The sequence below is a fragment of the Leptodactylus fuscus genome, chromosome 10 (assembly GCF_031893055.1).
Source record: "Leptodactylus fuscus isolate aLepFus1 chromosome 10, aLepFus1.hap2, whole genome shotgun sequence".
NCBI classification, from domain to species: Eukaryota; Metazoa; Chordata; class Amphibia; order Anura; family Leptodactylidae; genus Leptodactylus; species Leptodactylus fuscus.
In genome coordinates this window covers 15,184,147-15,211,255 of record NC_134274.1, presented here as the reverse complement: position 1 = coordinate 15,211,255, position 27,109 = coordinate 15,184,147, and the positions used below count along the sequence as shown (strand labels likewise).

Here is a 27,109-nt window from a genome sequence, read left to right as displayed (position 1 = left end):
AAACGTCATCCAGAGCTTAAAGCAATAACAATAACAAGCCCAGTGACAAAGCCAGCTGCCGCAGCTGTGTGCATGAGAGCAAAGCCAGGGGAGCCAGGGTCTGAGCACAAAGCATGTCCCACAGTGAAGGGCAAAACCTCCAGGATGAGCCCCTGCAGGGTAAGAGTATTTCCGTCTACCATACGATTTTACTGTATGCATTTACTGACATAGCAGAGCTGAGTTTGTCATGCAACTCTTTGGGTCTGAGCGGTTTATGCGTTGCCATAGGTTTTACCTAAAACCACAGATAACATATGAGTATATGATAGTAATGACTTGTCTCTGATCAGCTCTGTACATCGCCGGAGTAGCAGATTATATTCTATGCACTGTACAGTAGCAGATTATATTCTATACACTGTACAGTAGCAGATTATATTCTATACACTGTACAGTAGCAGATTATATTCTATACACCATACAAGACTTATTTGCTTTCTAAACACCCTTCTGTTTGTCCCATTTGTCACCTGCGGTCGCTGGCACATGTCACCGGGGTGAGGTGTGATTGCTTTTCCCAGGGGTTTGTTGACATGACATAGACCAGGGCAATGGAGTCCAAAGCTGCGTGTTTCCTAATAGTCAGCAGAGCTGGAATCCTGACATCAGCGACAGACAACGCCATCTATGCTAAAGATTAAATTGTCCCCAAATAGAACCTGGCCGCAGATGGATCTGATGAGTAATGTACACGTGTAGCAGGGCAGAGTTTGTCATCGTGGCAGAAAAGAGTTGATGCTTTCACGCAGGTAAACTTATGAGTACAAAGTAAACAACACAAAGACACAATCAGCTCTGCTATGTTGGCGTGAGCGTTGCGTTCTGTGCGAACTAGGTAAACAAAGACTCCAGGAGGACTGTCAGCTCAGCACGGTTTTTGTGAAAAGTCCTTTGTTGTGTCAGCTATGGTTACAAGGTATTTGCAAGGTATTACTTGTGTCTAGAATGCAATAATATCCAGTGGCGGTCCGCAACCTGCGGCTTTGCTCCTTTAAAACTAAAACCCCCAACACGCTTGGAGTAGTTCAGCGACACCTAAAAATTCACAGGTTGCCGCAATAACCCTAAAAATAAAGTCATCCTTTGGTGATTTGATAGAAATCTATTAGGATCACTGCTTGCTGTCAGTGAATAAAAGTATCCTTGTTTATACCCATAGACTGAAGACATGTTCGGACTTGGGGTGCGTTCACATCTGTGCGGTTTGATCTGTTCTTCTGGTCCAACGTAGAACCAGAATAGATGAAACCATAAAAGTGGTGATGGACAACTATAGGGGGGTCCATCGGGTATCTGACACTGCCGGACAGAACAATCCTGCAGCAGATTTCAGAAGGACAGACATCAGGCACAGATGTGAAGATAGCCTTAGACCTTTAGACACTTGGTAGTTTACTCAGGCTGGGTTCACACCTGTGATCAATATCCGTTTTGGGATTCTGTTCCCCATTCAGATAATAGTCCTGCAAGACTTATCTCTCCGTGGTTTTTGGGCGGAATCCGCATTATAGTCTATGGGGTTTGTGTGGTTTCTTAGCTAACCGTTTTTTAATGTGTATACGCTTCCATTCGGGGGTCCCCAACTCCCTGAACAGAATACAGAACGCAAGTGTGAACCAGGCCTGAGAATGGAGACCTGAATGCAGTTGTCAACCTAGTGTCAATTGTATCCAGTAGGCTAAATAGACTACAAACAATGTATCCCTGCCCTGATAGTTTGCTACATTGTATCAATGCAGGCCAGAACGTAGTAGTTTGGAGCAGTCGGAGCCTTGTCCAAACGAAATTGTATCCACCTGTAAACTGTGAGCGGGCCTAGGACAGATGGTTTTATTTTACTGGCAAAAAGCAGAGATCTTGAAAATTGTGCAGAAATAAGATACAAAGTATATGAGCAAATTGGTGAATTTTTGGTTGTACTGTCCATAGAACTTGTATAATGCAGCTCCACATGGGCGCCCACATATTTACACCATCCTATTATGTGGAAGCAGAAAAGGCTCTTAAGTTTTTTCCTGCTTTTATATGACAGCTTTCAGATTCCACGAATTATTTGGAGACCCTTTAAGAGAATTAAATTGGCGCAATAAGTTACCCTAATGGTGCTGTGCTGCAGGGTACAATAGTGTCCACGGGGTAACCCCTTTATGATGTAGTAACGGGGGTATCCAGAGGGGTAACTTGAAGCTCCTGTGCTCCAGGGCAAAGTTTGTGACAATAGTGGTATATTTTATCTGTTAGAGGGACACTTGAGGCCCATCTCAGAGTCCAAGGCCTGGTAGCGACCATTACTGATGCACCTTGTATAACTACACCCCAGAGATTGTACCCATTGACACAGCACAACATTACTAGTACAGGGATTTTCCAAACAGGAAAAAATCTTTAAAAATCCAACTGCTATGAATATAATATATCAGTGCTACTCACTTTATAGACTCCCCAGTGCTCCAGTTCCAGTGTTACGCGGTCCCCCCCTTCTCCGGGGTCCAGGCACCATTGCAGCAGGGCGGGTGTGGGGTGCGTTTGCTTGTATTGTATTACAACATGCCAAAGAAATGTAAAGGATTTTCCCTGGTTGGAAAGACCCTTCAAGGCCAAGACCCCATTTTGTGGACAAACTGCTTTTTGTTGTTGTTGTTGCTTATCCTTAGGTCATCAATATGTGATCAGGGGGGAGGTCCGACTCTGGAGAGGCCACGAGGTGGTCACATGATACAGCAGCAGCTCAGTCCCTTTCAAGTGAATGGGACTGACCTACCATAACAAGCATAGCCCCTATGCAATGTACAGCACTGAGAATTGGTATAAGTCATGTGTGAACACGTCCTGACTTGTTGGTTAGGTCACATTGTGTTGTTGGGAAACTGTGTAGGAATCTCCTGTATAAGTGCGGGATGACATATTTGATCCTGTAATCCCACCACATCCTGGGTGTAGGTTGCTCTTTATCGGGTGATCATACATCCGCACTGTCATCTTCCTTGGAACCGCTTGCAAAGCATGTGCACACTGAACCTAAATATGTCCTTCACTCTGAAAACCCAAACTGGAATCTCCCCCTTTACTGAAGCCAGCGTGCCTTGGTGCCAATACTGTCAATTACCCAATTTTTTAACATTTTTTTTGGAGCTAAATAGAACAAGCAGATTTGCAGTGTAAAGAATGGGGGACGGAGAAAGCAGCATTGGTGGGTCCTCCTCCTGTGTCTAATAGGGATAAGACGCACTTAATAACGGAATATATTCCCAGGCTGAGATATATAAACTTGCAAATATTAGGATTATTTCCATACTAATAGGATGTAACCAAATTATTTCTATTATTTCCTTGCTCTATGACTGTTATCATTGCCATTCCCCTGGTCCTGCAGCTTGTCACGTCTCACTGTGTTGTAAAGTATAGCGCTATTATGGTGTGGGGGAGGGGCTTCTTTAAAAAAAATGTCTCCTGGGCATAATTATTTAGCAAGGATTATGCGGTACTTGCATACAAGAGAGACATTTTATACCTATGAAATTTAAAGGGGTAGTCCAGCAGTGACAATGTATTACTCCTACCCAAATGTTAGGGGGTACTTGCAGGTCTGGTTACTGGAATCCCCACCGATCACAAGAACTGGGGTGTTTGTATCCCATTTTGCATGGAAGGGCAGGTTGGGCTGCACAAACCACTCCATTCATTTCATTGGCCCCTTGGGAATAGCTGTTGCTGAAAGTGACCCGACCTGCCGCACCATTCAAGCACCCCAGTTGTCATGATCCGTGAAGGTCCCAGTGGCCAGCCTGCCAAAGATCAGCAAGTTGCCCCCTACTCCATTTTGGATTCCCAAACATTAAAGCAGCTTTAAAGAATGGATACTTTCTTCCAGTAACAGCGCCACACTTGTCCACTGGTTGTGTGTGGTATTGCAGCTAAGCCACATTCATAATTACTTTATACTTGCCAACTTTCCCCAAACATTTGAGAGGATTTTGCAAAAAGTGACCTCCTGGCATCCTAGGGGGGCAAATTTTTTGGGTCCGGCAAATTGTTCACAATTGTTCACATTTAGTGCTCGCGTCTCAAAAAGAAGAATGTCCCACCACAATAGGGGGCATGGCAAGACAGAGATTTTCGTTGTGTACTATGTACGCCAAGACTCCTGGATCTCGCCTGGCAAGTAGGATTTAAGATGCAGTACCAGATGTAACCATGGAGAGGTGTGGCACTGTTTCTAGTAGAAAACCTTCTAAACCTGTACAAAGAGAGGGGTTATTAGTGAAGTTTGAGGGGTTCCCCAATTCAGGATCATCTGGTAAGAGCATGGCTACCCCGTCTGGAGGACCTGGCCCGTACATGCATATGATATGAAGCGAGGGCGCCTAGACCAGACAGGTTCTATTGCCTTTTGGGTGACAAGACCCCTTTATAGACAGAGTTTGCCAATACTAATTCCTTTTCCACGTGCGCCCTGAAGATCTTCTTCTTCTGCATGCGGCCTATACAGAGCAATGTCAGATCAATAATACAGTAATGGAAGTTTATTTCTGTAAGACGGATTATTGGACATCCCATAAATCCTCTCCATATCATCTCCATAAGACTTGTCTGTATATAAGACAAGTATAAGACGTGAGATGGATCATATTATAGTATATCAGAGACTTATAGGGACATCAGATTTTTATGGACATCTCACAGTTGGGACCATTGGCCCAGGCCAGGCTTTCATCCAGGGTATAGGTTATGTTTTCGGCTTAGCCCTTAAAGGGGACCTGACGTGGACCTCCAACCACCCACAGGTTAGGATGACCCAGTGGCTAGTGTCCCTTAACCTAACATTGTCCATGGTCGTACTTATAAAACGTCTACACTCACCGGCCACTTTATTAGGTACACCATGCTAGTAACGGGTTGGACCCCCTTTTGCCTTCAGAACTGCCTCAATTCTTCGTGGCATAGATTCAACAAGGTGCTGGAAGCATTCCTCAGAGATTTTGGTCCATATTGACATGATGGCATCACACAGTTGCCGCAGATTTGTCGGCTGCACATCCATGATGCGAATCTCCCGTTCCACCACATCCCAAAGATGCTCTATTGGATTGAGATCTGGTGACTGTGGAGGCCATTGGAGTACAGTGAACTCATTGTCATGTTCAAGAAACCAGTCTGAGATGATTCCAGCTTTATGACATGGCATTGCATTATCCTGCTGAAAGTAGCCATCAGATGTTGGGTACATTGTGGTCATAAAGGGAGGGACATGGTCAGCAACAATACTCAGGTAGGCTTTGGCGTTGCAACGATGCTCAATTGGTACCAAGGGGCCCAAAGAGCGCCAAGAAAATATTCCCCACACCATGACACCACCACCACCAGCCTGAACCGTTACCGATACAAGGCAGGATGGATCCATGCTTTCATGTTGTTGACGCCAAATTCTGACCCTACCATCCGAATGTCGCAGCAGAAATCGAGACTCATCAGACCAGGCAACGTTTTTCCAATCTTCAATTGTCCAATTTCGATGAGCTTGTGCAAATTGTAGCCTCAGTTTCCTGTTCTTAGCTGAAAGGAGTGGCACCCGGTGTGGTCTTCTGCTGCTGTAGCCCATCTGCCTCAAAGTTCGACGTACTGTGCGTTCAGAGATGCTCATCTGGCTACCTTGGTTGTAACGGGTGGCTATTTGAGTCACTGTTGCCTTTCTATCAGCTCGAACCAGTCTGGCCATTCCCCTCTGACCTCTGGCATCAACAACGCATTTCCGCCCACAGAACTGCCGCTCACTGGATGTTTTTTCCTTTTTCGGACCATTCTCTGTAAACCCTAGAGATGGTTGTGCGTGAAAATCCCAGTAGATCAGCAGTTTCTGAAATACTCAGACCAGCCCTTCTGGCACCAACAACCATGCCACGTTCAAAGGCGCTCAAATCACCTTTCTTCCCCATAATGATGCTCGGTTTGAACTGCAGGAAATTGTCTTGACCATGTCTACATGCCTAAATGCACTGAGTTGCCGCCATGTGATTGGCTGATTAGAAATTAAGTGTTAACGAGCAGTTGGACAGGTGTACCTAATAAAGTGGCCGGTGAGTGTATACTTGCCACTGTTTTATACTGAAAATGGCTTAGTATCCCCCAGATTAATTGCACATGCGTTGGCCCTCAGGTACATGCGTACTGAAACCTAGGTGTACTAGTATAAAGCTTCCTCCTTACGTCCACAGACGGTATTAGCTATTTGGGACACAGTCACTGATCAATAAGGGCCTGTTGGTGGTTTAACTCTCCAAAGTCTGGGACAGTATCCCCAAGATGTTGATGCCCCCAACACCTACAAGCCCTTGCACCCCCCATAACTACAATCCCAATCACGAAAGGAGAAAAACTATAGGGATGTAGGGACCCTGGTGGCTAAAGGGGATCCAGAGAGCCGTGTGTCATCTTCTAGGCTTTTACATTGCGCAGTTTACTTGTAAATGGCCGCTGTTTAGCAGACATCAATGTACTATAAGACATGTACACTGGAAACATTACAGGAGAGCGCCCCTTGATCCTAGGAGTTTATTGTACCCCCTGCTATTTTAATCTGCAGTTATTAACATGCCGCCTCTATAATAAGCAGAGCGTGGCGAGAGCGTGGTCAGGGCAGGATAGTGCTGGCGACATTTCACCACAGGATCTACATTTTCCTCTTTTGGACAGACGGTTCTCCGTGTTGTATAACAAGCAGGGGAATCCCTCCCCTCCTTCACCCGCAGCTGCAATGCCAAGCCTTGTCCTGTACAGACCTGTCCTCAGAAACTCTATACCGTATATCATGTATTGGGTTAGACAATGACCTTATAGAGCAAGCTCAGATCTGAGGCTTATATAAGACTTGATATAGACATGTTGATTTGGACATAGCCAGTACGGCCTCTGATCAACTGATACAGGTTCTGTGCATTGGGATGTGTCATGTGCATGAGCACAGTAATTTTGGTTCAAAGGCTGCACGGAGGGAACAAAGCCTAAAAACATCTATACTGATGTGTTCAACTGTCCATCTTTGTGTTCTGGCCCTACAGTGGTTAGGTGGGATACATATATATGGCCGCTGCAAAAACACAACAATGGATCTATTGGAAGTCGTGGCTATACCGTATGGGCCGAGCCATCCGCACCATGTGTACACGCGGCCGAAGCCTGCTTGGGGCAACCATAGGTGTCATCATTCACCTTTCCCAGAATCTAAAAGATAAAAAGTGCAATGACACGTCTTATCTACGGGAGGGCAGAACCCCTTAGCTTGACACAACACTGACCAGAAGAATGTGATGTTAAAAGTTCATCATTGCAGCAACATCTGTGAGCGTTGCATCAGCGGCCATGTATCTGGGTCACAGTATCATCCGCTTATGACCGCTGCACTCGTTTCTGTTGAATTCTAATGGACAAATGCCCAGACAATGGTGATATAAAGGAAGCTACTGTACATTGCCCATACATCCAGTGCTTACATACTAGTGCTATATAGTACCTACATAATATTGCTATACAGTGTCTGAATAAACCATATTTGATTCCTTTGCCTCAGACCTATATTATATTATATACAGGGCACTTATATTTGGCTTCTGGGGGTGTCAGACACTGTGAAGAAGCCCATTTTAGTGCAGGGATTTTAAGGGGCATGTTTGCCTGAGATTAGGGCATCAATTGCAAGCATTCAGAGGGTATCTATGGCTGGGTTTTTTCGGCATCTATGATAAGGATTCCACATTTTCTACTTTCCCCCTATTCCTATTCCCCCTATATCAAATTTGTAGTGCTCCATGAACTGGTGAGTAGAGATTAGCTTTCATACGCTGCACACAGTGAGTAGAGGAGAATCTGCTCTATAACTCTCTCACTTAGAAACCTCTCCAGGATCATGTAGGACATATAGAGAGAGTTACTAACCTGTACTGGTGTGTGTAAAGTAGTTGTGTACTTCTATAGAGATGAGCCATCTGAGTCATGAGACCTGCAGTCCATCTTCAAACAGAACTGTGATTTTCACAGTGAAAGTCATTTTAGCAGAGAGAGGAGGTATAGAGCATCATCCAACATTTGTAATACTAGTGCCTTATAGGGGACTTATAGGCCACCTTAGACACCAGGACTTGAGTGCTAATCACCCCACATAGCCGTCTTCTCCTATCTGTGGTTCTGTTGCAAGACTACATCTTCCATCATGCCTTGACTACCACAGGTTCTTAGGGCATTGATGGGAAATGTAGTTTTGCATGGAGTTGGAGAAGACTTCCCTGTAGGTATGCTTCTGATTAGAGGGTATGAACATGTTTACAGGGAAGGGCGGGGGTTTGAGATATTTTTGGCGATGAAGGTGTTAAACTCATTTTAACAAATGATATCGCCGTATTTGCCACATTAATAGCAAGATTGTAAACATGGAAGAACCCGAGCTGGCGCTCCTCGAACCTCAAGGCTGGCAGCCAAATTTTTCTCTGGGCTATTAAGGCGACACAACCTCCGACAACGGACGGAGCAAACGCTTCATTCTCTGTCATTAGCTAATGAGCGGGTTAAAGATTTCTAGATCCACGACTCGCCGTGCGGTGCTGGGTTTCTAGTAACAGCTAAGGACATATTATATTGCTATTTTTAAGTGAACTTTTGTTCTCTCGCCTCCGGTGTAAGGTGAAAACAAATGGCATGTGACTGGGAGTCAGTTGACTTCCACGTACAGTGCAGTGAGTTTGCATGGAGTGGAAAAATGACGGTGATAACATAAGATATGGAGCCGGGTGACGTGAGGCCTGTTCTCACTGCTTCGGGTAAATATTGTCTATGCTATGCAGGTTAATAATAAAACTAGCGCTGCTTGTGGAGGCCTGAACCTGACTAACCTTTATCCTTATGTTTATCTGCTGCACTGAGGCGCAGATACAGTCATACTATCTCTTACAAAAATGTTGGTACACCCTGCAAATTCATTGGGGGAAATTTCTTCAAGGGGTTGTCCATGTTTTTATTATGGCCTGTGCTTAGGATATCTGATTGGTGGGGGTAGAATGGTGACCCCCATATGGCTTAGATGTTTGGAGGTACGTCTGGTCTATTTACTATACAGTGCCCAGAGCCTGAAGTGGTTGACTCCCTGCCTTGTACGCCTGGCACCAGTACAGCTCAGCTCTCATTGAAGACTAAGGAGACAATAAATGAAAAAATCATGGACAACCCTTTTAGGACTGTTGTTTCAGCCATAATGAAGTACCCAGATTTCAGGTAGTGTGAGTTATGTTAAATGTATTGGGCCGAGGCGTCCCTGTCTTGGCCTGTCTCCATCCATCTTTGTGAAAAATAGCAAGCAAGTTGCACCACATTTAAACTCATCTAAAAATCCCCCCATTGTGTTTACTGCAACTGCTTAAGGTCCAATTCAGACAGCGAAGTGATCCTGATAGTACGGTCCATGCTATGGCAGGCTGATTTGAGCATTGGACACTAGGCTTGTGGTTGGGTGGAAGCTCACAGCACGATAGATCACTATGATGTAGGGAGTTCAGTGGACCTGTGGTGGATATGTGGCCGTCACCTTGACCATATTACTTGGACTATGCACAGCCATCTGAATTCACCTTAACTTACGACTACCCATAGACCTCCACAAAGTCCAGATCCATATAAAAGATCTATATTCTCCCCATAGAATGCAGTGGATTCCAGAAATCTAGAACTGGTTGGATGCTTTTGACGTATCTCTTGAGGGTGCTCGTTCTCCTTGAGAGTACCCAGTGGTATCTTATAGACAATAGTTATTTGTAGAGGAGAACTAATTTGCATAGTTTTCTCAAGGACTAAGACTATTTAGACCAGCTGGATCTCTGCAAGGAGAACCAGTACCCCAACAATTGTCATTTAAGAATAAAACTGCTGTGTTCTGTTGTGTAACAACGTTCCTTGTCCTCTTGTGTTCTGACCAGCAGGTTCCTGGGTGGAGTTGCATTTCAGCAATAACGGTAATGGTGGCATGACAACACTAGGAGGACAAGAACAGGTACCGGCCTCAATCTCGATTCACAATGGCGACATGGAAAAGATATTACTGGACGCGCAACATGAGTCTGGAAGGAGCAGCTCCAGAGAGAGTTCCCATTGTGATAGGTATGGCTTCATATGTAGCTATTCAAGATCCAAGTTAAGGCGTTATAATGTTCGTTGATATCTTAATCTTGGATGAAATTTATTCAAGAGATTTCAGATTAGACGCTGTTCACACCACGGTCATATCTCTTGTACAGCTATTTTATTTGGCTGATTGGAGGATTTCTGGTGGTGATACATTAATAACCTATCCTAAGGAAAAGCTTAGATTAAGCCATAGGATTGGGACAGGGTGACTTTTTGCAGGAGTTTAGAGTAGCCCTTGGTATAGATAGATAATATAAAGGGGTATTCCACAGGATATGTCTGAAATGAAGGCCCTACCTACAGGACTTGAACTTATATAGAAAATCGGGATCCCTCAACTCCTATCCCACCATTCACCACATCCAGGCAGAGAATTAATGGAGAGGTGGACCTTCTGTAGGGTAAAACAGGGAACCCCATTCTCTACGCAGGCTGGAACCCAAATCTATCACACATTTATGGCGCATCCTGTGGATGTGATGACAACACACCATGATCTTTCCATGTAGCCTTTGGAGCTACTTAAAGTGGGATATTTCTAATAGTTTGAAGTGGTTGTCCCTTTGGGTAAACCATGTCCAGTGACAGATTTCCCTGAAAACTAATTGGGCCCCTGTAACCATCAAGAGGTTCATTGTAGTCTGTAGTGGACCAGACCTATGGTAGTAGAAAATATGGAGAACCCAAGTCGAATTCAGTAGCGTGGTCACTATCCGAAACTACTCATATATGTGGGTTTTTATGGAAAATCATTGACGACACAAAGTCATCCAAACTGTATATAAAACTATCTATTTCTGTTATCGTCTTAATGTGTTTAACTTTTTCCTTGGCTTTTCCAGCCCACCGCGATCCCAGACACCTCAGAGCATTCAAAGACTGAGCGACAGCGAAACCCAAGGGAGTAAAGAGAAGAGCAGTTCTCAGGTAAAGGAAACTCTACCACCATTTTATCACCAAGTAATACTAGCACACATAGATATGTATCCGTCTTTGCCTCTTATTTACTGGTACCCTGCAAATTTGGCCCTTTGCGTGGATTAAGGGCCAACATGGCTACCAGTAAGCCCCTTAAAGGGATTCTATCATTTGAATCCAGTTTTTAGCTAAACCCACGTCGGAATAGCCTTAAAGGCTATTGACTTGTCCCAAAAGGCCTCAAATAGCTACATAATGTTATGGCTGACAGAATGTGAGGATGTCAAAATGCTCTTGACCCTCCAAGTCAAAAATGCTGAGACCATTAAGAGGTTAATTTCTTCTTAAAGCATGCTTGTACGTAAGGTTATAGTTAATAGCTTGCCGGTAACATTCGGGACTTGCTCACATGCCGGTGCTCTCTACACGTCGTATTCCCCCCGGTGTGGTCGCCTGCTGGAGATTTTGATTATAATGTGTCCTACTTTACCCTGAAGCTTTTAATCTCCTTTATCTTTTTTTTAATTTTCAGGATTTACGTTTCGATGACTCGACATTACATTATGTACAAAAAAAAAAAATCATCTCAGCTGGAAAAAAGTACATGAGATTTGTATAAAGCTTTATAGTCTATGTGCAAATCTGACAACCGATCCCATAGCTTACATGTCCGTGTTATCAGTGGTATAGTAATGAAGCCCCTCTGCTTCTGTGACCCCCTGACAACACGCTCGAGTCCTATTGATGTAGTGTAATAATAGAGACCCTGTTGAATGGTGTATTTTATATTAGGCTAGGTTCACACTGAACCCCCATAGCATAAAATAGGTACAGTCAAGGAGACACGGGAGCAGAGGTCCTGCACGGAGGTTGCCCCAAACATCATGGAGAACTAAGCACAGATCTTCTATGGATGTGGGCTTGTCCAATCCGTCTGTCTTGTCAGGTCATCCCAGACAGACTGGCCATATTATCACTTCTAGGACTCCTCCTCCAGAGGGCGGTCACACCAAATATTGATGTGATTTACATATCTTTGTTTTGTTAATTGACAAAAGCATATTATTAACCCTTCTCTTTCTGAAACCATTCTTACTTTGCAGCATTTTTTCCACGTCTACCTATAACTTTTGCACAGTAGACACCTTTCTCACTTTCTCATGTTGTCTGTCCTTGAACAGATACTTCATTTGTATCCTTGAGGAGGAAGTGAATTGGATTTTTGTGCCTCCTCAACTCCAAAAATAGATTGTTTCCCTTTTGTGGTTAATGTTCAGTTGGTTTGGAAAAATTGTATCTATTGAGTCTACTTCTAAGTGGAAATGTCTGGTTTCCAGGTCTACGTCCATTTTTGTACTTTCACTGGATTATCTACCCCTTCTAAATGAGTCTATTCCATTGAACTTGCTTGTTCGGGTTCATGTATTGTATACGTGTCATGGCCGTGTTCAGATAGCAGTTGGGTTTTGTTAAGATCCCCATACAGAATCTTTCAAGAGTGAGGATGAGTGATCATCTCATCATTCAGTCAAAGTGGTCAATAGTGGACTGACCACTAGAAGACCCATGGGATCCACTAGATTCTTACCAGTCTAACCATACAAGAGCCAGTGGTGTTCAGTAGAAGTCTACCAGATCTGAGCTGACTTCGCCTGCTGATCACTTGCTTCTCGACTTTTAGGCTGAGTTCATAACTCTGGTGGAGCCTCCATGATGAGGCCCAATGAACCCTATATAAAGTTAGTAGGGTCTGTTGGGCTCCATCGTCTTCGTTATGTCACCATTTGCCTTAATTTTTTTCTGCTTCTACAATGGAGATGTAGAATGGAGATGTAAACTCAGCCTTATTCCCCCATTATACACTGTTGGTTGTATCAAGTGGACATGCCTCTGTGGTCTATGTTTAGAGAGTGAACCCTCAAAATGACTTCTTATGGTAAGCCAAGTCCAAAACAGAATCAGAACCAACATACTTGGCCGATATCTTACTTGACATCAGACCAGATGGTTGTGCCATCAGAAACAAATGCAGGTCAAGGTGCAAGCTTGAGTTGACTTTGGTATTAATAGACTATTAGTCTCTCATGAATTACCTTCTTATCTATCTCCTTCTAACAGTCAGAAGAAGATTACATTGAACGGAGGAAAGAACTAGAAAATTTACTAAAGAAGAATTCAGACTGGATCTGGGATTGGTCTAGCAGGCCAGAAAATATCCCTCCAAAGTAAGATATTTAGATGTGTCTTTATTGGATGGAGTCATTTTTTCTTTTTCACATAGTAAGAGCAGGTAATCTCTAGGAAAGAACCGTCACCGTGTGCACTTTACTGTAAAATGGTCTTACAAGTGGAGTTATGTTGTATCGCTTACTGGCCATAGATGTAGAGATCTCGGCAAATACATGGAGAAGTTATAGATGTACATGGGAATTGGTTTCAGAATTTCATTGTAGGCTTTATCTTATACAGGGAATTTGTCTTCAAACATCCAAAGCGAAGCGCCGCGCTAAGTATGAGGAACACAAGTGTCATGAAAAAAGGTGGAATCTTCTCTGCAGAATTTTTGAAGGTCTTCCTTCCATCCTTGCTGCTGTCTCACCTTCTTGCTATTGGACTGGGGTAGGTTTCTATCGCCAGTAGTAAAAAATTAAGGCCACTTGTAGTAGTATATATGTAGCACATTCACATGATGTGCTACATATATCTGATTGGGATGGGTCCCGCCTTGGGGCACCCCACTCTTCAGGAGAATGTGGGTTCGGTCAAATCTGTTCGGCAAATCCAAGTTGTTGCCGACTCTACATATAAATGGAGACAAGCTGGAAAGATGTGACCATCTATGACTCTGTTAAGGGGATATTGTCACTCCTTGGGGAGAGACCACCATATAGGTGTGTGGAGACTTATTAAGCCTTTAGCACTCCACTTCGCAAAGGACCATGGGAAGAATATGCAAATCTGTCTTCCATGATGTAATTAGGAAGTCAGCTGCTGCCTCAGTATTGCAGACCAATAGAGGGCGCTCACTGGAATGTGCAAGCCTGTCTTCCCTGATGTAGTTAGGAAGACAGAATTCCAGTGAAATAACCCAATAAAGGCTGCTCCCTTTCGCATCATGCTCGACCTTCCAAGAGGCCTTTGTTTTGCAATGACGCTGGGATTATTACCAGGTATAGTCTCTCAATCAAGGACGGCTGTTTCGATGTATTTGCATCTCATCAGCTCGATGTAGAGAGGACTATAACCTGGTAGAGGTGAGAGGCTTAGACAGGGTTAAGGGGATATTGTCACTCCTTGGGGAGAGACCACCATATAAGTGTGTGGTATAGTGAGCGCCCTCTATTGGTTTGCAATACTGAGGCAGCAGCTGACTTCCTAATTACATCATGGAAGACAGATTTGCATCTATGACTCTGTAATTGTGACTGGGGGGCTCCCTTCTGGTTGACATGTTTCCTTAATATAGGATATTCCTTAAAGAGAACTTCAGCCCAAAAATTGAAGAGCTTTCACATGAAGGTGTTAATGACAATGGCTCACGGTACCCCCATCGCTCTGGTTTTCGAGGAAAGACAGTAAGAGCCGAAAGGTCACTGCTACCATGTTGTTTTAGTAATCTGAACCACACTGACCGAAACTTCTAACGTGTCACTGTGACAAGTCTAAAGGCCATGCAACAATAGGTACAACTAAGATTAGTTTACATAAGATTGGGCAACCTCTGTACATGAAAATACTCCAATGTCAATGAGATGTCAAGTGCTTACTTACTGTTTACTCAACCTAGGCGTATAGATATTTGCTAATAGTAGAAGCCCTTTACGGGTATTTATACACTCATATCTGTATACTACGTACCTATATATACACACACAGTCACTCTCACGTATTGACCATAACAAGCTGTTAATCATGTTTAGTCAATCTATAACCTGAACTGTATATACAACACGTACACATGTTGTGTATGGTCTGTGCTACGTTCTGTGCTGCAATATAATCTATAAACACCACTTATATTACGTGACACTGGCTGTGTGCCACTACCAGTAAATCTGTACTATACATTGTCCAGATAAAGTGACAGTATGACATGATAGGATAGCTAGAATGCACCCTTGCTGGGCAATCTGTATATGGGGAGTTTGTTCTGCTATTTGTTGGTTTCTAAAGACAGGCTTGCCTTAGTAACAGGGAGTGAACAGCCAATTTGGACGGAGAGACTCTTAATGGGAGGAGATTTAAAGATGTTTTTAGGCAGAAAACAGTAACATTTTTAATAAAGTGTATTACATTTTGGTCCAGAATCACAAATTCTGTTAAATGAAACTACTTTGTCTTAAAGATTATTGACCATATAAATGCTTATTGATGGACCATGTAGGAGAGATCTGGTGAGAGACTAGGTGACTCTTTACCAAAATTCAGTTGTATTGTAGGAGTGGTCATGGTAAAGAGTAGAGATGAGCGAACACTGTTCGGATCAGCCGATCCGAACAACACGCTCCCATAGAAATGAATGGAAGCACCTGTGACGCTGACTTTGCCGGCGGGTGGCGTCACAGGTGCTTCCATTCATTTCTATGGGAGCGTGCTGTTCGGATCGGCTGGTCCGAACAGTGTTTGCTCATCTCTAGTAAAGAGTAATTTTAGGAGTCAAAAATATATAGTAAGTAGAGGACCTTTATACATTTTGCACTGGATATAACAGCTTCCAGTTGCACCACTTACAGTGGCTGTTAAGAGCAAAATGACCCTTGTTACTTATTTATAGTGCACTAAGCCAGCAAGACTGCATAGGTTTCAGACTGCGTGTCCTGTAATGTCTTGATCTTTATCTGTTTATGCTCCGCAATATCTCTACATTTGGAGACGGTTGTGAAATAACGCGTCCAGCAAAAATGTGAATGATAAACACATGATGGCTGGCTGAAACCATGTCATCAGATATGTGGAAATAACTGGGTATCGGCATATATTGCAGTAGCCCAGAAATGTTGGATTCATTTTGCATCACTTTATCGGAAATACATGTTTATACTACTCTAAATAACGTCCGTAGGCTGGGACTGTGCAAGAGCTGATACACACATGCGGCGTAAGTAAAGTCTTGTGGGCTACAAGGCAATATTTTGTCCGGGGCCCCCTACAGCAAATTATTGATAGTGATGGTTACGGGTGCTAAGGAGTTTAATCACCCTTAGGGTTGGTTCTCATATGCGTTGGTATTCCGTCTGGGGCCGTCCCCGCACGAAATACCAAATGCAATTGCAAGCACTGTGCAGTAAAAGCACACAGACCCCATAGAATATAATGGGGTCCGTGTGCTTGTCTTGCACTGCTTGCACGAATCATATGGACAGGAAAGTAAATTGTGAACTACTTTCCATGTTCTGTGCGGATATCTGGTGGCAAGAACACGGACCCCATTATAGTCTATGGGATGCGTGTGCTTTCACTGCACAGTGCTTGCAATTGCATTTGTTATTCCGTTTGGGGGGGGGGGTCCTCATGCAGACTCCCCCGCACAGAATAACAACGCAAATGTGAACAAGGGGTCAGTGTGGTTAGTGTCATCTGTGGGTCTCCTTGGCTTATGGGCCAGATGGAAGCTGCAATCTCAATTCTGATGGCACTACACCCTTTGCACCCCCTCAAGTTACACCACTGTTCACACCACGGGCGGGTGTTTCCAATCCATTTTTATGGCATAGCACATGGCTCCATTGATGGATGTGCAAGCCCTATAAATAACATATATGACAGAGGCCCGTTTTCTGATAATTGGACTCATGCTAGTCCTATTATGGAATATAAAAACAGCTTGACGAAAGTGTGAACAGAGCCCAACCCGGGATATCTGGAAAGAAAAAGGAGGAGGTTGGGAATGGTTTAGTAGGCTTTGTTTGGTGTCCACTTCAGACAATGCAGTATGAGAGCGTTTCTGCTCCATCCAATGGCCTGTCAATGTAGATTGGGTAGGCGGCCCCATGTCTCTTCTCACATCTATTGTTCCCTTTCTTTCAACCATGAGGTGGGGTGGGGGGAGACCAAATAAATGTCTACATTGAGGCACAGAGAAGCCTATTCTTCTGCCGCTAGTATTTATATATCCCAGGTGCCTTATGTCACACTAACAAATCTCTGCGAAGCCAAAACAATGGACACACGGATTGTTAAAATAGCGGACACCATTGGTGCCCAATGGACCTCAATGACTGCAATGGGATGCAATGGGTGCCCGTTTATTTTTTTTTTAAGCCACAACCACCGGATAAAAAAGTTGGACTTTCGATGGTCACTGCAACGGGATCTCCAAAGTGAACCCAGAGTGAGATATTAGGGTTAACGGTTCATACCTTAGTTATCGGATGTTCACTACAGTGTTGCATGAATAGAATGTGAAGGTTTTGTGTCCCTTTAGGCGATCGCTCCGAATACAATGGTACAATGGTAGTCTCTGCGAACACTAGATATATACGATTTCTCTCGTCTCCTTCTCACTCCCCCTGTTTTTTCTACTGTTGGTCAGCAGCATGTTCCTAAAACATTGTGTACCCATGGCAGGACACTTTGTGTAACTTTACCCACAGTTGGCAACTCACCATTGTCTGGGAATTTCTATCTATGGGTGACTGCAGTGTTGGTGTTTCATTGGTAATTTTGATATTTGTCTTATAAGTGAATGCAGTATTATACGTATGTATTATAGTATCATTATTTATTATAATTGTTATTACATATACTATGCCAGCAGGAGAGTGAAGCCAAGAGAAGCAAGGGGGGCATACCACTTTCCCAGTGACGTCTTATAGCAATAGGCAGGGGTTGTATAGGGCAGATCGGACATTAGTGGCTTATCTTATCGACATGCCACGTATGCCCAGACAGACCACCGGTAGAGAGGATCATATGATCGGCTCTTGCAGTTTCCTCGTCCACCATCCAGACACAGGGGGCGCCTTCAATACATCCCCATCTTTGTCTGGATAGTTTCCAAGCAGAAGTAAATTTAGTGTCGGGACACCCATAACTTGTCCCCCATTCACATCCAGCACCATCGCATTTATCTGCAGTGGTGTCGTGAACCGGGACTTCTATGAACTGGAACCGTATCGTCTTTACTAGAGATGAGTGAACACTGTTCGGAACAGCCGTTACGAACAGCACGCTCCCATAGAAATGAATGGACGTAGCCAGCACGCGGGGGGTTAAGCAACCGGCCGCCAGCAAAGTGTACGTGCCAGCTGCTTCCATTCATTTCTATGAGAGCGTACTGTTCGGAACGGCTGATCCGAACAGTGTTCACTCATCTCTAGTCTTTACCATAAAATCCAGGTTCTGTTTCGGATGATAGGGTTCCGGTATGGAGTCCTCATGGTGAGCACTTTAACCCTGTCTTAACTGTGGATTGACACACTGTCCCAAATTCCGGTGTGATGATGGAAGCGCAATAGCATATGAGAGTCGGACACCCCTAGTGGTGATATGAGGGACACTAACAGATCACAAAATATAAATAAAGCACACTAAAAGTCACTCTTATTAATATGCACTAAAATAAATTAACTCTTGAAACACATCACATCCAAGTGTCATCCCAGCAATGAGTTAAAAACAGGGATACGGAGATACTGCACGGTTTCTTGGGCTCTATTCACACTTGGAAACCAACATAGCATCTGTCATGAACTCTGGGACAATGATTCTGTTGGGAAGTTCCAGCATGTGGTATGGTCCACCTGGGAAAATATGTCACCCCTCCTGGTATAGAGCTAGGGTGTCAAGCAGAGGACCTCCCATTATTATTGAAGCTGATGTGAATCTGGTAGCCAGGTGGGGTGGATTAGCATAGAGCCCCCACCTCTAAACTGTCCACTGAGCACAACCAGATCCATAACTGCAATGTAGCCAGCACACAATATGTCTAGAACCCCCAGGGGAGATTACAATACACCCCCCTCCCCCCCAATAAAATATAAAGTGATGTGTTTCTACAGGTTAAATTGCCATAAAGCTCAACACATCAAGCCCTGACAACCGTGATATCTGACTGCAGGGAATGTGCAGCAGGGCTTCCTTATACTGTATATACACTATAGGCTCCGCCCACTCATAGCCATCATCGGGTGGTGATGCGTTTCAAGAGTTTACACGGCTGCAATGTAAGTCCGCAAATGGTCCAAAATTGCGGACAAATTATATTCAATGCGGCCTCTTACACCACCGGATATTTTATCCATGGTGTGGCCGGGCCGCAACTGAGGTCTGCAATTTATAGAACATGTCCGTAATGGCCGTGAATTGCGGCACAGCATGGACTCGCCCATAGAACTCTATGGGCGAGTACGGCAGTTCCTGGGCATCTGCGGAGTCTATGTTGATGATCAGCAACTTGCGGTCCGTAAAATCATTACGGCCGTGTAAGACCAGCCTTAATGCTCCATTACCGCACGTACAGATATACAGCACATTGTATATTAATACAACTAGTCAGAATTATTTTTCTAATTAAATGAATTGATATTGGTGAACGAACTAAGAACAAAAGTGATAGTTTGGTGGGAATGACACATGAGCCAGGTGGATCAGTGGTCACCTACACAATGTTCCTTTATAGTAAAACCTATGAAAGTAACAAAAATCTAATAAGAGCAATGCAGGAGAGGCCGCTGACATTGTACACTTGCCCAAGATACAGAACGTTCTACTATCCCTGTTGTGTCTTGGTCTACAGCTCCTATGAAGACTTCTGTATCTCCATGATTACAGGCTACAAACAATACAGTGTAGTCTGATCCTGAAGTTGTATTGCCTTCCATCTACCAACTATAGTATGCAGTGGCGTAACTAAAGCCTTGCTGGCCCCGGTGCAATCTTTTGTCCGGGGCCCCCTAGCGAATTCTTGATAGTGATACCTTAGTGTGGTTAGGGGTAATCTGTGGGTCTCCTTGGCTTATGGGCCAGATGGAAGTTGCAATCTCAATACTGACGCCAGTTCTTAAGGGCCCCCCTAAGGCTCCTGGGCCCTGGTGCGACTTCACCCTCTCAAGTTATGCCCCTGATGTAAACGTAGAAATAGCGGTCATACCCCGTGACCTCTGAAATGGCGTCTTAGTCCAGTAGTAGGAAACCAAGACTCCCTTTTTTTGGATTATGGCCTACCTAACATACCTATATGCTCTTGTTTCTTTACAGGGTATATATTGGAAGGCGTCTGACAACCTCTACAGGGACGTTTTAGATCTTGGAGGCGTCATCATGAACGAGAAGACACCGGACCATCGGTCGTACGATCTATCTACTTCTGTTGAATGTTATATAAAGGCCTGTCCTCCTTAGATCGGGGGTAGTAATCTCTATAAGGTATCCCATTTCATTCAGTGGGCATGTTCTAAGTAGATTTTCTTCAACTGTGAATTGTAGTTGCTTAAGTATTGGTCAATCTTCTGTACAAAGTTCAAGATTCCTAGTGCCTATTCTTAGTATTTGATTTCTCTGGGCCAAAATGGCTGCCGGAATAAAAAAATCTATCGACATTTCAGTACTGGATATATGTTCCTGCTATGCTGCCAGGTTGTATATCTCTATGTGAAGCAAACGCCTTTATTTAAAGGGCTACACAATACTCGCTGTTCAGGTATACGGTATTTCTCTTCTTTTCTTGCATGTTTTAACCGTAAAACTGCATGACTAATATTGTGCTTCTTGCTGTCTATTAGAAGTATCTAAAACAAGCCTGTGTAGTATGGAGAGGCAGTGTATTGTATAGCAGAAAAACTTGCTACGTGTACTGAAATGGTGGTCACTGGGCAGAACATAACGTGAGGCAACCTGAGGAACAGAAACCTGCACATAAGGGAACAGGATTTGCCATTGCCGTGATATTAGGTTATATTGGTTCTGATCTGGTTATCGCAGTGTACAGAGCACCTAAAGATTGTACATACTCTCTCTGTCGCTTTCAACAAACTTTATTGAACAATAATGGATTTTACATGGTAATGGTGGTTATCCCGCCTATTCGATATGGCTGCCGGTAATGGATCATCCTTGACTGGTCATGTATATAGAAGCACAGAGATGTACGACACTACGAATGTAAAGAAAGAGTCAGGTCTGAGGCCAAAGAAGGAGTTCAAGTGCCCAATTCAAAACTTTACATAGCCATATATGCAAAAAGCTTGGTTCTTACATAGGCTGTGAAGGGTACCATCTTGGGGAGCTTTTAGTGAATGTTTAGTTCTTAAGGGGGTGGCATGAGGCAGAACAAAAAAAAGAGATTTCATCCAGAAACAGCGCCATTTTTGTTCATAGGTTGTGTATGGTATTGCAGTGCGGTCTCTTTCACACAAATACTAATCCCAAAACCTAAAGAATAGGTAAAAAACTTCAATTATGTTGAACTCAAGTGCCAAATCTAAATCTTGTGGGTCTTATCTAAAGGACCTTAATATAAGTATTGGAAGGAGAGACCTGGTTAGTCGCACTGGGATAAATATTCTGGGTGTCTTCTATCATAGTCCCGTTTCTCTGAGCTAAAAATATTGATAACCAATCCTGAGGAGAGTTCACAAATATCAGTTTAGTAGGGTCGATCAGCTGAATGGAACAGGAAGCAGACAGCGCCGTTCTCTGTGTAGTGGTTGAACTGAATTACTACAGCTTAGGTCCAATTCAAGTGAATGTGCAATAACAGATCTGACCACTAGATAGAAAACGAAGCTGTCTGCTTCCTGATCCATTCACTGCCCCACATTTACTAAGGCGGATTGGCCTTTGAAAGTGGACAAATATGGGGCTAAACTTGGTCATTTATGGCTATACCTCTGCACCCTTCTCAACACTCTTTTTTTCCCCTATTGCCTTCAATGTGATACACACGTATCACATTGAAAGTAATAGGGAAAAAAGCAGCCCATTCATTTCTATAGGGAGCGCACATATGCCGACTCCCATAGAAAGCAATGGGATCTGTTTTAACGCCACCGATTCGGAACGTGTTAAGGCCCCTTCACACGGCATAAGAGCACCGCTAATTTAGACACGTATACACGTGTCCGAGCGCGGCGCTTCAAAACAGAGCCCATTGATTTCAATGGGAAGCGCACGTATATGCCGATATATGCGCACTTCCCATTGACATCAATGGGCTCTGTTTTGAAGCGCCGCGCTCGGATACGTGTATACGTGTCTAAATGAGCGGCGCGCTTACGCTGTTTGAAGGAGCCCTTACATGTTCAGAATCAGCGAGCGTGTGAAGGGGCCCTTAGATAGTCAGCAGAGTAAGGTGGGAATCAAAGTGGGGTAGGGTTGGAACTCAGGTGTTCCTACATGTACAAGAATCACTAAGGGGCTTCTTAGTAAATATGGCAAGTCTCCTGACTGTCGTGAAATCAATAATCAATTAAGAATGGGGCAAGTCTTAACGTCCCCCCACTATATCAGCTGCAGAGATTGGGTGATCAATGGCGGTGTCAGGTGTCAGACCCCCACTAATCTGATATTGATGACCCATCCATAGGATAGATAGGCCATCAATATGTTTAGCCTGGAAAAACCCCTTTATTGAACCTTTGTATGCAGTAAAATGAATTGCCGGTCAGTGGTCATAGTAAATTAAGGTCGTGCGCACACATATGCATAACCGGAGACTATAGATCCTCCAGGGTTAGAGATTGAGATACCATGCCATGAATAGTCATGGAAAAATATATATTATTCTGCCCAGTACAACAGAAACCATAATACGGCAAAGTGCAGGGGTAGTCACAGTGGTGGCATAGGACTAGGATTTGCAGTCAGTGTCCTGGTGGTTGGGGTCTGTCCGCTGTGACCCCTACCAAGTACTGGAGAGAAAGTAATAAGAAACAGAAATTCTAATGGAGAGTATACTAAATATTCTTGATGGTTATTCATACATAGGCCTCCCAATACAAAGCCCGATATAGGGGAGTTTATATAGGAGCGGAAACAGACCTTTATACGTGACTATGTGTCTTTATACAACTCTGGTAAACAGGCCCCGCCCCCAGTGCACTTGCAAGTTGATTTGCATATTTATAAATAGATACGTTTGCATTGCTTCATTGCTATGTGTATATTTCGGCTCCTACCTGGTGCTATTATTGGCCTGGGAAGCATTTTGGACCTACTAAAATCTAAAGGAATTATTATCTATGCATAAGAAATATCTTGTTTCTTCATATTCACAATCTGGAATGTGATTGAAGAGTTTGTCCAGAACAATGTCAATAAAGCTTATTGAATATATCCAAGGACGTGCACGGAGTTTGTAATTGTACAGGCCACAATTCTCTGTTGTAGAGGATGGACACACATTGGGGCAGATTCTTCATATCTCCTGTGCCCGCCAGGGGGCGCCTGCACTATGAGCTGGCATAGATTTCAATCATCAGGCCTTGACCTCTTTCAGGGAATTGGCGTGGGCAGCGTAAAAGAGCAAAAAAATGTAGTGTAAGGGATGATAGTTCTGCCCATTAGTGGCCACTTTGCTGCCAAAACACTTGCCAATATGTAACTACTGCAAAGTGGTAAAAATAAAGGATTTCTATAATTGTTAATGTCTGGGCGTGCTACAGTTCACTGAAAAGGAAATTAATATAACATGTGACAATAAAGTGCCATATTTACTGATACAAGGCCAGTTCCCAGCAGGAGGAACTTAGGTGATTTATCACTAGCTTATGGTTCCCAGCAGGAGGCAGGCAAGCCATAATTCTATATGGTGGAGGCCATACTTACTGATACAAGGGTAGGTCATAATCCCGGTTTCAAGCAGGAGGCAGATAAGCCACAATAGATCATAGAGGCCATATTTACGGATACAAGGGAAGGCAATAATCCCAGTTCCCAGAAGGAGGCAGATAAACCACAATACTATATGATAGAGGCCATACTTATAGATATAAGGGCTGGTTATAATCCTCGTTCCCAGTAGGAGACAGACAAGCCACAATGCTACAAGATGGAAGCCATATTTATTGATACAAGGGTAGGTGACAATCCCTGTTTCAAGCAGGAGGCAGATAAACCACAATGGATAAAGGTGATATTTAGTGATACAAGACAAGGCAATAATCCCTGTTCCCAGAAGGATGCAGATAAACCAGAATACTATATGATAGAGGCCATACTTATAGATACAAGGGCAGGTTATAATCCTTGTTCCCAGCAGGAGGCAGACAAGCCACAATGCTACATGATGGAAGCCATACTAATACAAGGAGAGATGATCTCTCAAAAAGAAGACAAGCCGCAATGCTATTTGATGGAGACCATATTTAATGATACAAAGGCAGACTAATCCCCTGTTGCCAGCAGGAGGCAGATAAACCACAATTCTACATGGTAGGGGCCATACATACTGGAAATGTCCCTCTGCAGTTTTACCAATATTACAGAATGTTAGATATAGCTAAATGTGTTGTTGAACTATCTGGCCAGCATTGTTTGAGTATCCAATAACTCTCAAATGAAGGAACACTCGGAAATACTGATACATTGTCACGCAAGACACAGCCGATCAGATGCAGTGTTCCTTTATGGGAACTCACCAGTGTTTCTTGCAGTTTAACGTAAAACTCAATAGCACATTATGAATTAGTGAAGACTTAACATTGACTTCTGCAATACCTGTAGCGATCCAGTGCTACAGCAGAACTAAACCGGCGTTTGCACAGAATTTCCTGGAAAGCACCTTACCGTCTATGAAAGTATCCTGCACATTGTAATAAACAGATTTTTATTGTAAGTATATAAGTGTGATCACATTCTGTAGCTTTTGATCTCTGTATATATATTGTAAATGAGCGTAGCAATGTGTAACATTTGTACTGAAACCAAAGTGATTCTCAAGAGACATTGTCACCAGAGGAGGCGCCCTTTAGTTTTGGTCATCTGTCTAATGCCCTATTAAAGCTGAGCTAATAAACACAATTGCATTAGTCCCTAAAGTACTTATCAGAAGAGTCCAGACTACAGGACTCCTAAACAAGAGGAACCTTCTTGGTTCCTCAGCTGGGGTAGCAAGGATGTGTGCTTTGGAGATCATGGGCATGAAAGGGTCCCTCAAAGTTGAAATATCTGTAGCGTCTTTTCTATAGATATATAAGCCTTCATACATGGCGTCCTATCAGTTCTTCTACTGCTAACACCCCATTATGACTGCAGCACATTTTGCTCTTCTCTCTGAGGCAGGGCATGTATACAATACAGAGCAGTTTGCTCTTCCTTCCATTATTATTACTGCTGGTTTCTGTACATGTCATTTTGCCAGGAGTAACTGTAAAACAGCAAAGAAATAGCTAAATGCCAAAGTGAACATAATATAGGAGATCCATGGATACTAGACTGCAAATCCAGGTTATGTTACAGCTAAACAGATCCCTGACACACAAAAAAGAGAAATCTGAGCACAATCAGGGAAAACAATAAACTTTCCATAACTAACATCCCATCAGCAATAACTCAAACAGCTAGTCAGAAGTGGATAAAACTCTCCTTACACTCATTCTTACCTGTGAGAAGCTGCAGACTCCTCTCTGAGCAGTGCACAGGCAAGGAAAGGTGTGTTAACAAGCAGAGGCTGTGAAGGTAGACCTGCCCCTCCCTGACTACTGCTTTCTAAAGACAGACCTTCACTAGGAAGTGAGGCGACACCTAGGGACAGGAAGTTTAGAGAATTATCCTTAGGCAGAAAACACCAACATTTTCAAATAAAGGGCATTACATTTTGGTCCAGTGACCATTTAAGGTTCCGCCTAGAACGTGCTTTTTGGGGCCACATTCTAACTCCATATACCTCTAATTTGATAGGAATAGCACCATAGTACATAGCGGTAGGGACTTATTGGACACAAAACTCTTCTTTGCATGGAGCTGAAAGGCACTGAAGCTATTCCTTGTATCCCCTAGTCACTAGGGCCTAGTGGATACAACTATACCCAATTGCTCAACTTCGACAGGGCATCCGACAATCCCTAATCTAAAAGGGGTTTATCCCGGTGACAGAGTCTCTTTAAGGATGTATGTAACTAGCTTACCATATTGAGCGATTGTCTACCAGCTGTGTATCTGTTTTAAGAAACACTACAATTTTTCCTTAGACTTGAAGTGAACCGTTCCTCTGTTGTTCCTCTTGGAAACTCGGCATTACCACTGCCCTTCTCAACCGGACAATGACAGTGTGTATAATAACGCTCCCAACTGATGAGGGGAACAGGAAAATCCCCTTGTCAATGTATTTATACATTTGCAGGAGGAATAAGAGAGGAATGGCGCACACGTTTCTAGGAAAAGATGTTCCACAATTTCGCGGCGACCCGAGTATTTCCTGAAACAGTCATGTCAGGGGAGTGGTGACGGCTCCTCTCCGATATCTGTCGCTGATTGAGTCCGCTTACTTTTCTATTTGTGTTTTTGCTATCATGTTGCACCGCACAGTAACACGCTGAGCACATGTAGTAATTCTATCTCTATGACTTAAAGGGCAGTTACATCTTTACCTGGAATTACCGACGTGAATAATCTGGTTAGTTAACCCCTTCCTTCAGTAACTCACCAGTGGAAGAACAATTCTGTCTTTCTAATGTGAACCGTGAATGTTCTTCGAGTAAACTTGTTGAATAAAGTTTTTAGTGTTCTTAATGCCAATCTGCTGTGTTCTTTTCACGCCATGTTGTTTCGCGTTTCTCGATGTGTAATAGTTTTGTGCGCTTGTGATCTTCATTGGCGTGAACATGCCTTTTATTATAGAATGTGTTAAAGGGTCATGGGATAAGCATGAAAATCCTGCTCATACTTCACACTGCTACCCTTAACTGTTTCATTGCTAGTTCCATATATATAATTCCTTACAAAGTCACATCACATCACTAAAATATCCTATAACGTTATGCTCGGTGTTGGTCAGTCTTACCGATATAGCTGCATGTAAGAGTCACATTCCCGATTGTTTTTAATT

The 27,109-nt window shown here is 43.5% G+C and overlaps 1 protein-coding gene across 5 annotated transcripts; it reads left to right on the top strand.

Annotated features, from left to right (window-relative positions):
- Window positions 1–26,793, top strand: BNIP3 (BCL2 interacting protein 3). 5 transcript variants are annotated; one of them, XR_012711762.1, is made up of 7 exons: window positions 10–159; window positions 9,999–10,179; window positions 11,049–11,133; window positions 13,243–13,349; window positions 13,594–13,743; window positions 20,323–23,903; window positions 23,982–26,793. XR_012711762.1 is itself a non-coding variant. In XM_075257720.1 (6 exons), the coding sequence occupies exons 1-6, from the start codon at window positions 114–116 to the stop codon at window positions 20,366–20,368; spliced, it is 612 nt and encodes a 203-aa protein (XP_075113821.1). In that variant the 5' UTR covers window positions 1–113; the 3' UTR covers window positions 20,369–26,793. The 5 variants fall into 5 exon arrangements, 3 of the variants coding, with proteins under 3 accessions (XP_075113821.1, XP_075113820.1, XP_075113822.1); XR_012711761.1 differs by having other exon boundaries at window positions 20,323–24,325; window positions 24,472–26,793; XM_075257720.1 differs by having other exon boundaries at window positions 1–159; window positions 10,002–10,179; window positions 20,323–26,793.
- The last annotated feature ends 316 nt before the right edge of the window (window positions 26,794–27,109 follow it).

Bases quoted from the DNA above. Each gene is read 5' to 3' on its own strand.
- BNIP3 (XM_075257719.1), top strand. From the start codon at position 114: ATGTCCCACAGTGAAGGGCAAAACCTCCAGGATGAGCCCCTGCAGG. The intron at 13,350-13,593 runs GTAAGATATTTA...TATCTTATACAG, and splicing joins CCAGAAAATATCCCTCCAAA to GGAATTTGTCTTCAAACATC. The intron at 13,744-20,322 runs GTAGGTTTCTAT...GTTTCTTTACAG, and splicing joins CTTCTTGCTATTGGACTGGG to GGTATATATTGGAAGGCGTC.